The 10893-nt window shown below is 41.5% G+C and overlaps 1 protein-coding gene across 5 annotated transcripts in view; it reads right to left on the bottom strand.

Annotated features, from left to right (window-relative positions):
- IL2RA (interleukin 2 receptor subunit alpha) overlaps positions 1 to 2403 on the bottom strand; it is a 40791-nt gene extending 38388 nt beyond the window's left edge. For 2 of the 5 annotated variants that reach the window (XM_036908194.2, XM_036908193.2), the window contains exon 1: positions 1534 to 2400. In XM_036908194.2, coding sequence (XP_036764089.1) covers positions 1534 to 1597 — 64 coding nt within the window. In that variant the 5' untranslated portion in view covers positions 1598 to 2400. Of the gene's footprint in view, positions 1 to 1533 lie in introns of all 5 variants that reach the window. The other 3 variants (XM_036908191.2, XM_036908190.2, XM_036908192.2) reach the window with 3 other exon arrangements.
- Positions 2404 to 10893: the final 8490 nt, after the last annotated feature.

A 10893-nucleotide genomic window follows, 5' to 3' on the forward strand; every position in this document is an offset into this window, starting at 1 on the left:
CAGTGCTTTGCTGTGTCTTTGCTTATATGATCTTCTCTATCTGGAATCCCCACTTCCAGAAACTGATTAGCCCTTCAGTGTTCATTCACGAAGCCTTTTATTTTGTGTTTATGCTCCCGGAGCCTCATGTGCTCATGCTCCCGGAGATCCTAACATTCCAGTTTGTATTACTGTTACTATATCCACACATTTCTCCCCTCTATCAGGTTATAAATCCTCAAGGATCAAGGCCGTCTTATTCATTTTTGTATTTCCTACAGTGTTGAAAAGGAGAATAAAAGGAATTGGATACATTTTTGGAGAAATGAGTGAAGGAAAGAGTCCTCATAATACTTCCATGTCCCACTGCCACCAAGACCAGTCATACCTTCAGGTAAGTCACCTATGGCTAGTGATAACAAGAGGTTACTTGAAATGTTTTTCCCAGAGATAGGATATGAATAACTGTAAAGGCTTTTCTGTTCTGGCTTAAACTGACTGTCCACTTTGCAAAGACCCTGCTGAGGTGGAAATCACAAGCCTTCCTAAAATCATGCCCACTTTAACTCCAAAGCAAGTAAGTTCCTACAAATAAGTTGGGTCAGTTTCACAGCCCAACACAGCTTGACCACATGCCTTAAACAAGCAAACAGAGTCTTTATATGTATCATCATGTTTCATTTCTTAACACATCTTAAAATGGCTAGTTAGCATTATTATATATCTAGAAATTAAAGATATGAAATTATAGACTTTGATATCTTATCTGTCTTCATGGGTAAGCAAGGGAAGATGTTATTAGAAAATTCACACTTGATTAAGAAGGGTGGTTTGAGGTAGAAGTTGGTGGTTTCTTATTTCTTAAAAAAAATATTTGACAAAACCCATTTGAAAGGATGAATGAAATTCAAAATTTGCATATACACACACACATATATACATGCATATATACACATAGGAACATAAGTAGAGTTCTGAAAGTGAATATGCTCATATTTTCAAAATTTTCTATAAAGTTGCACATGTAATGAGCTTCCTGAGTATTATTTCCCAAGGCAGTAAAAAGCAAAGTACACATCCTTGAAGCTAATCTTTTCTTTTTTGAGATCTTAAATTTTCCCAATGTTCCATGTATTAGTTACTAACCTCTTGGACATGTTAACCTGGTCTTAGAGTGTTTCCTAGTAGATTTTTAGTATTACCTTACAGCTGGGGTGTGCAGTGGAAACTACATCCATTGAAAGAAAAAAAGTCTTAAGAAATCTGCTCATTAGTACCCCCCTGTTAACATTCAAATATGATGCCACTCTGTCCTTCCCAGAATTAACAAAGCCTTTGAGTGATAGGAGAACCCACCCTTCCAAGCTCTGTTTATAAATCGGGGACAATTGAAGTGTAAAATGGTGGCCTAGTGGGTCACGGACAAGGGGCAGAATCCCGGACTCAACCCCCTTGTCTACACTATGTATGTAGGTACCCCCTCTGATTCTGTTGCTGGGGAGAGGCAGCATCAATTACTCTTTCGAAGATTCCAGGAGCATCTGTGACCCTTACCTGCCACACAGCCAGGTACTGTGATGAATGTGAAGACCCCCCACATCAGCAAGCTTGGCTCCATCTTCCTGGCACCTGGGGTCAGCTGTCTGCTTGAGGGCAGTGAGGAGAAGGTGCTTCTCTGCAGAATGCTGGGCCTCCTGTCAGTCTCCTGTTTGCATTGTGCTGGGAGGGTGAGGGATGAGGAATCAACCCATTTGCTGGTCTGTCCAATCTGAATGACAGTCAGGAGTGCTCTCTATAAGTATTAGGCTGGTTTGTTCAGCCAGGAAATTGTGCCTAACACTCTCTTCTCTAGTCTCAAATATAGGAAGTGGTTTTAACCAGGTTTTTTTTCAAGTTCAATTGCTGGGAGGTGTGGGCTGGGGTTGGTGAGAAGGATCGGACTTCGTTTATGAATCCTTTTCTCAGCTTCACCCAGAAAAAGAAAGGGAGATTCCCCCGCCGTTGAAGGAGGCTGAGCAAGCGCTTCTTGGCAGTGCTCTCATCTAGCGTTTCATAAAATGACATCACTGTGAAGTTGAGGTCTTCCCCTAGACTTGCAGCTCCCTGAGGAGTCAGCAGGGGCCACAGATGGCAAGGCCATGCCCAGTGTGGAAGGGCAGCCTCAGCCATAGATGGGCATTTCCTAAAGCTGTCTGACCACAGATCCCTTTCAAAAGTCTGGTGGGTATCAGGGTGAGATCTCCCATGTTCAGATAGTTAACAAGGAAAAAGCAGACCAACCCATAATCAGAATTCATGAATAATTTCCCAAGATTTACATTTGGTGCTAGCTATAATCATTCTACCTGGTCTCCTGGGTTCCTGAATGTGAGTTGCTGTTCTGTATGATATTTTGCCTTCCAATTTGTCTCTCTCTTAAAGGATCACACTACAAGTAGGCTTTGGTTTTAAGTCTTGGCCATTTTGGAAAATCTAATCTTGCTTTCTTGTTTAATTGTCAGAGCTATCTTCTGATTTTTTATGACGTGGTTGTTTTGCTCTCTGGAAATTCATGTCTATTACCAATCATCTGGTTATAGTAAAATACAATTGAAACAATATGAAAAAGCAAACAAGATATTGACAAATTCCAATATGTATTACCTCTACCCTTGACATTCTCTCAGAAAGGCAGCTACCTCTGAAAAGAGCCGTGGAATTTTGCAAATGAACTAAGAGTGGTTTCCAAACTAAGTACCAGAGTTTGCAGAGAAAAATAGTGAACTGATCTCTTTCTAAGAGTGGGATAGTTATGCAAATGTGACAAGACTATCTTTCAAGGTGCCCAAGCAGGCTGACCCTCACTGCTAGAAACGTTGACAACTGCACAGCACGCAGTAACTCCTGTTACCCCAGGATCTGTCCCAGTTAGTAAGCTGGAGATTTTTGGAAGCTATACTTACTACATAGTTTAGAAACACACTTATGGAAAACTTGAAAGTATAATATAAATAACTTCCCCTTCTAACCATTCAGCTGTTGTTGCCAAAGTACCTAAAGGGGGTCTTTTGTTTGGGTTTGTGTTGCAGTTTTGTTGTTCATGGTTTTGTCTTTTGCAGCAGCAGGTTAGTCTAGCCTGGCTACTATAAGTGGTCTCAATGACGGATCAAACATGACATGCTCCTGTATTAGTGATTTCCCGTGGGGCCACGGGATTGCTGAGGAATGCTCCACAATTCTCAAATCACAAAAGAACAACCATAGTTATGGTCATCCTGCCCAAAGCAATATACAGATCTGATGCAATCCCTATCAGATTACCAACAGCATTCTTCAACGAACTGGAACAAATAGTTCAAAAATTCATATGGAAACACCAAAGACCCTGAATAGCCAAAGCAATCCTGAGAAGGAAGAATAAAGTGGGGGGGATCTCGCTCCCCAACCTCAAGCTCTACTACAAAGCCACAGTAATCAAGACAGTTTGTTACTGGCACAAGAACAGAGCCACAGACCAGTGGAACAGAATAGAGACTCCAGACATTAACCCAAACATATAAGGCCAATTAATATTTGATAAAGGAGCCATGGACACACAATGGCGAAATGACAGTCTCTTCAACAGATGGTGCTGACAAAACTGGACAGCTACATGTAAGAGAATGAAACTGGATCACTGTCTAACCCCATACACAAAAGTAAATTCGAAATGGATCAAAGACCTGAACATAAGTCATGAAACCATAAAACTCTTAGAAAAAAACATAGGCAAAAATCTCTTGGACATAAACATGAGCAACTTCTTCATGAACATATCTCCCCAGTCAAGGGAAACAAAAGCAAAAATGAACAAGTGGGACTATATCAAGCTGAAAAGCTTCTGTACAGCAAAGGACACCATCAATAGAATAAAAAGGTATCCTACAGTATGGAGAATATATTCATAAATGACAGATCTCATAAAGGATTGACATCCAAAATATATAAAGAGCTCACACACCTCAACAAACAAAAAGCAAATAATCCAATTAAAAAATGGGCAGAGGAGCTGAACAGACAGTTCTCCAAAGAAGAAATTCAGATGGCCAACAGACACATGAAAAGATGCTCCACATCGCTAATCATCAGAGAAATGCAAATTAAAACCACAATGAGATATCACCTCACACCAGTAAGGATCACCGCCATCCAAAAGACAAACAACAACAACTGTTGGCGAGGTTGTGGAGAAAGGGGAACTCTCCTACACTGCTGGTGGGAATGTAAATTAGTTCAATCATTGTGGAAAGCAGTATGGAGGTTCCTCAAATTGCTCAAAATAGAAATACCATTTGACCCAGGAATTCCACTCCTAGGAATTTACCCTAAGAATGCAGCAGCCCAGTTTGAAAAAGACAGATGCACCCCTTTGTTTATCACAGCACTATTTACATTAGCCAAGAAATGGAAGCAACCTAAGTGTCCATCAGTAGATGAATGGAAAAAGAAGATGTGGTACATATACACAATGGAATATTATTCAGCCATAAGAAGAAAACAAATCCTACCATTTGCAGCAACATGGATGGAGGTAGAGGGTATTATGCTCAGTGAAATAAGCCTGGCAGAGAAAGACAAGTACCAAATGATTTCACTCATATGTAGAGTATAAGAACAAAGAAAAACTGAAGGAACAAAACAGCAGCAGAACTCAGAACCCAAGAATGGACTAACAGTTACCAAAGGGAAAGGGACTGGGGAGTATAGGTGGGAAGGGAGGGATAAGGGCGGGGAAAAAGGAAAGCGGGCCTTACGATTAGCATGTATAATGTGGGGGGGCATAGGGAGGGATCTGCAACACAGAGAAGACAAGTAGCGATTCTACAGCATCTTACTGTGCTGATGGACAGTGACTGTAATGGGGTTTGTGGGGGGAACTTGGTGAAGGGGGGAGTCTAGTAAACATAATGTTCTTCATGTAATTGTAGATTAATGATAACAAAAGTGAATAAAAAGAAAAAAAAGAACAACCATAGTCATATAATAGCTTCAAATTGAATCATCATAAATGGAGAAGAAACAGCATTTTGTGAGCTTCTAACCAAAAATGTTTTGCCTTATTTGTTCCACATATGGAGCCTCTGCCATTTTGCTTGAAACAATAAATCTAGCTAAATGATTCAACTCTTTGATATGTTGCTATTCAAGGTTTCTTTCTAATACTTTGAAGTTTCACATAAACCTATCTTGACATTTGAACCAAGATGTTGCTGAAGTTCATGTAGGTAAGCAACACCTAAGGCCACTGGTAAAGCAGCAGAAAAAAATATGTAAGTATTTAATCAATTCTAATTTAAAGTACTTAAATTCATATTAATGAAAAGTTTTTTAAAATATCACATCACAGAGCCCCCACAAATTTTCTGACAAAGTGAGAGGACCAACTCTTGGTGCTGAGGCAGACTAGTATAAAACAACTAACTTGGTTGACCTTTGCAGTATACACTGAGCTGAAATTTCAGTGACGTTGAGCTTTTTAGCTCTGCACTATGCAGACATGGAAGGTGAAGGGCAAGGAGAAGGAAGCACATCCACTTTGACGTGAATTGCATATAATCTCATCGTGAGGTTCTATATATCAGAGATGCTGCCCTTAATGAATTTACAATGGACATGGAAAGACACTTGAATACATTTCCTCCAGGGGGCCTCTTCTAATCCCTTACATTCACTGTCATAGCACTCGTCACACTGTATTGTAGTCCACTGTTTATATGCTTTATACTATTTGTTAAGACCCATTCACATAAAAATATACCAAGCATGTATTAAACCAATTTCAGACAAATTCTGTATGGACATATGTCAAAATTTGTTTTAAGCCAGCTACAAGGAGGTAATTTCCAATGAGTTGCGTTGAAAGATTTCTTTCCTAATGGAGTTTTTTTTTTTTTTTAGGAAGAAAGTGTAGCTAGACAATATAGATAGATTATGTTCAAGAAAAGAACATTTGGTTAAAAATAACTAAGCTCCTCACAGGATAGGCGGTCAACTGTGCAAGTTGAGTCTCAGTTTATCAGGAAATTGCTCATCTCTGTTACAAGAAATGCTTGGTATTTCCTAAAAGAAACTGTTCCTTACATCAGACAAATTTCTGACCCAGACCGCTTTATCTTAAGATTGAGACAATTTTCTAACAGTAAAAAGTAACAAATACTCATGATCATGATAAGAAAAGTAATAGAAATTCAGAAAGGGAAAGGTTACTGGGTCAATATGATAGGGAAAGGCCTCAGAATTGTCCTTGAAGGCTGGGTGTAGATACTGAAGTAAAGAGGCACAGTCTATGGTTGACCAGAAGTAGAGTTGGGTAGACTGGTAGTAGAGGGCATCGAAACAGGGGTGAGACATAGTTCAAGTGACATCATAATTAGCCTGAGCTGGTGTGGCATGCAGAAGAGAACAAAGGTGTAGGGGATTGGATGCACAGAGGTGCTAAATGTTCTCCAGACATGAATGAGGTGATGTAAACTGGCATTGCAAGGAGGACCAATGTCAAAATATGTCTTGCACAGGAAAAATGCAGCTTGTGTATGGAGGTGAGAGGTAGAACATGGAAGTTGTGAGCTTTGGCAGAGGTAAAATTCACTGATTTAACTTTCATATTTTCCTTTCTTTGAACACTCCCTGGTGAAGATGCTGGTAAACACAAAATGAAGAGACCAGCAGGGAAAATGGTAGAAACAACAGATGATTAAATGCAGGCACCGACTTGATGTCGGTGAGCTGCAGGGAGGTGGACCGTTCGTGGTAGGCGTTGGTGGTCCACTCTTGGTTGTTCTCGGTTCTCTCATTCCTGATATATTGGATGGTCCTGGAAGATAAGAGCTTTGCTTTTGGCATTTATCATCCAAACTATCCTAAACGTTGGTTCCCCAATCCAATCTCCAATCCCTCTAATGAAGACTTAGCTTGTAACAGAGACTGTTTCCATTTATCAGAGTCTAGACAGGGGAACAGTGGGTAAAGGAGTAGCAGGTGAAAGAGGAAAAGGTGGGATAAATCACTCACCTTCTTTCATTTTTCCTTCATTTACCTTCATGGCTTGTCAATGGTCATCTCAATGATGTTCCTAGTCCTAAGGGATATAGACTTATGAAAGAAAAATAAAAGAAATGGATCACAAATGGTTGAATGCAGAAATCAAAAGTAAGAAGAAAGGATGGGGTACAGAAGAGAGAGGTAAGAAAGAACCTAGTGAGGGATGGTGAGACCCACTTGGTGATAGGGTATCATTGAGGATGTGTGATATTGGAGATTCTGTGATATTGGGATAAAGGTTGCTAAGATGAGCTCTCTATTTAATCCACTTGTTTTCACAATTATGAAAATACTAGGCAGGATAGGGATGAGGATGCACATTGCAGTTGCCAAGAGTGAGAAAAATTGCCCTATAGAAAAGAAGATATGGTGGATAGACAATGGAGAAGTTGAGAGAGTGTCAAAGAAGGGATTACAAGAGATAAAAAACCAAGGGAAAACTCGGGGATGTAACAGAGGGCTTAAGAGGGTTTACAAATCATTGGAAGATAATAATTTGCCTTTTGTTGTGCAATGTTAGCCCTTGCCCCCACCATCCCACAAAAATCTTGAGTAAAATTCCCATTTCTCAAGTAAAGTTCCCATTTCTCAGTTGAATTTGTTTTGAGGATGTGTTGAGGTGCTGAGCATAGCTTTCTCTGTGAGATCGTGACAAGAGGAAATTAGCTCTGTTCTTGCCTGCTGCCACCCTCTTTCCCACTTCATTGTTTACTAGCATCTTCACCAGGGAAGTCAAAGGAGGGGAAAAGGTGGAACTTGGAGAAAAGAATTCACCCCTGTCAAGTGATCCATCAACAAATGTCGACTGATCACCTACAATTAAAGCTTTGTGCCATACTCTGGGGGAGATCTAAGATGTTAAAACACATCCCTGCTCTGAGGATGTTCACAGTCTACTGAGGAGAAGAGATGGGCCCTTGACAAGGGAGATGACTGGCAAGTTCTGCAGAGATCCTCCCAGCTGCACCACATGAAGGCTGCCCACTCTCTCCTCTCATGCTCTCCTTTGGCAGAGTGATGTGCTGGGCTATGGCCTCAAAGTCAGAGTCCAGAGAGAACCCTGCTTTCTTGGACAGTGGCAGGACAATGACCAGAGTGGAACAAAGAGGCTGCTGTTTACATGGCTGATGTCTTGTAGCTCAGTAAGTGGTTGTCTTCTCAGGTCTGTGGTGTCCCAGGCCTGTCTGACCTTCATCTCCTAGACATGGACCTGAAATCCCCATTTAAGACGCAGCAATTTGCCCTTTGCACTATCCTTGCATACTGGGGTGCATCCTTTAGTATAACTCAATTCACTGATTATGGATCAAGGACCCAGGAACAAGGCATTCAGTTCAGGGTCTGGGAGATGCAAAGACAAATAAATACAGGGTTCCTGCTCTCAAAAGAGCCCACAATCTAATTCTGGGATTTGGGGAACAGAAGGGCCCCCAACTAACCGCAAATGTATCTGTCAAATTGACAGTCCCCCACATAGCAAATCAACCAATGCAAGGAGCATGGAAGTCTTCAGTACATGTTTGTTAGGTGCGTGGTGGATGGATGGGCAATATCTGCCATGACTGATTGCTTCCACCACTAAGAGGCATGTAATACTACTTCAGATTTTGCCCCAGTTGGTGCTGTATAAACAGTCTTATTTCTCTCAAACTGAAGTTGAGAGAACGCTGCTGCTAATTCTATGAAATCTACAGGTGCATCCTGTTATTGTGCCACTGAGCTGAATTTCTACAGTTTGTAATTTCCACCAGATTTTACTAGATGGGGCACAGGGGTAGTGTGGAAAACCAAAATCAGCTACAAATCAAATAACGCTCCCCTGCTCACATCACAGTCTAGTTCCCAGGGAGCTGTTTGGCTGTTGTGAATTGTCCCACCAATGAAACACTGGGAGAGAGCAGTGGTTTGTTATTGGTGAAAAGCCAAGTCCTCTGTCTCTAACAGCTGAAAGTTGACTTTGCTATCATTTTGCAGCTTATGATGACTACTCCTGTTGGATCTCACAGAGGTTGTCAGAAAGTCAGATTCCTCCTCCCCCTGCCCATCTGAGAGCAGGATGTGTTTGCTGGATGGATTTCAACAAAAGCTCCCTCACCTCTTGCCTAGTGGCTCCAATTTAGAGATGGATAATAATGCCTTTTGCCTTTCAAGCCAGCCCTCATCAATGACCAGTGCCTGCCAGGAGCGTTCCTGGGACTCCTTCTGAGCCCGGCGGGTAGTAGGTACTCAGAGGGGGCGTGATGGTATGCCTGGGTAATTTTGTGTCTAGACATCTACTAAGATTTCTAAGTGGTCCTGACTCAAAGGTGTCTCCCCACTCCTCCATCATTCTTACCCAGTGCTTTCAGTTTAATCTTCCTTAAAAGCACTGTCATTTTTTTCTGTTCTCTTATCCCAAATTTAGAGTCTTAGAAATGTCTGTAATGCCTTTGAAATTGAACCATGATGCCTTAGCCTGGCATTCAGTAGTCTTCATAATCTGTCCTAGCCTTTCTCTTCAACATGAATTTTCCACTATTCCCCTTCATGCCATCTTTACCACAGAAAAAACGAACATCAAAAATCACTCAGCACTCACTAATCCCCCAACAGAACCTCCTCTTTTCTGCATTCTTTCTGCTAAATCCCTAAGTCCAAATCTAGCTCACTCTTGGAAGCCAGCTCAAATGCTGCATCCTAAAGGAAAACTCACCCACCCTGCCACCTGGCAGTGCCCACCTCCGTGTGCCAGTGAGATCAGTAATGATCACTAGGATTGATTAGCACACACCGCATGGCAGGTGCTGCGCTGAGCGTTTCATGTGTGTGAGCTTGTTGACTTCTTACAGCAGTGGAACGATGGCAGTGGACTATCCGAATTTCCACTTTCATGAAGGCATCAAGTCTCCTCATGGTTGCAAAACACCCATACTCCCACACTAGTTAGGGATGGTGTCATGGATAGGTCCCAGGTCTGTCTACTTCTTAAACAATGCCGCTATTCCATCACTCTCAGAGCATTTTTAAGTTTACAACTGCGTTATGGTCTCTGGAGACATGTCTGATCAGTCCAACTGTGTGTCTTTTACAGGCAGGAAATGCTTCAAGCCACCTTTCATTCCCAGCACCTAGTGCAGGACCTTGATATAATAGGTACTCAGTAGTATCTGTTGAATGAATGATTGCACAGAGAGCCCTTTTAGAGCTCTGGTTTGGGGAGACAAGATTAATATGGTTCAACTTGAACTGGTTTACATCAGGCTTTTACTTTATGGAATTGGATTGGAGGAGAAATCCTTCAGTTGTGGTATATCTGAGCCCACAGTCATGCACTATATTACAAAGGGTGATTGTACTCACACCTTCAGATTCAGTAGGCAGGAGAGTCAAGATTCCCAACCATGACTCCAGAGAACTGGATGCAGTTAGCCAGCTGATATAAGTTCCTTGCTGTTTTGGAGCAGGGTGTGTTCTGGACGTGCCCATCCTTAAGAGCAGTGGGCCTCCAGAAACCGAGCTGGGTAGCCTTGTCTTCTGCATGTGTGGGCGAGGGAAGGGTGCAGAGGGAGGAGCATGGCATTTCACTTACTTAGGCTCTCAACAATTTTGCCTCTGCATAAAACTCAAAGCTTTCCCCACAATTCTCTCCAGCAGCTTCTATTTTCAGAGCTTGAGGAAACAAAACAAAAATAAATAAAAATAAGAAAATAAAAACAAAACAGGGGCTTTCTGGGTCATGGGGCCAGAGATATTTCATAATAGGTAACTTTTTTATATGACACATGGAGGATTAAAATAGAACAAAGGAACTCTTGTCTGAAGGACCTAATAATGACATTAGCAAGTGGTTAAATTCAGAGAATCCAAACATCTGTT

Source organism: Manis pentadactyla, chromosome 3 (genome assembly GCF_030020395.1).
Source record: "Manis pentadactyla isolate mManPen7 chromosome 3, mManPen7.hap1, whole genome shotgun sequence".
NCBI lineage: Eukaryota > Metazoa > Chordata > Mammalia > Pholidota > Manidae > Manis > Manis pentadactyla.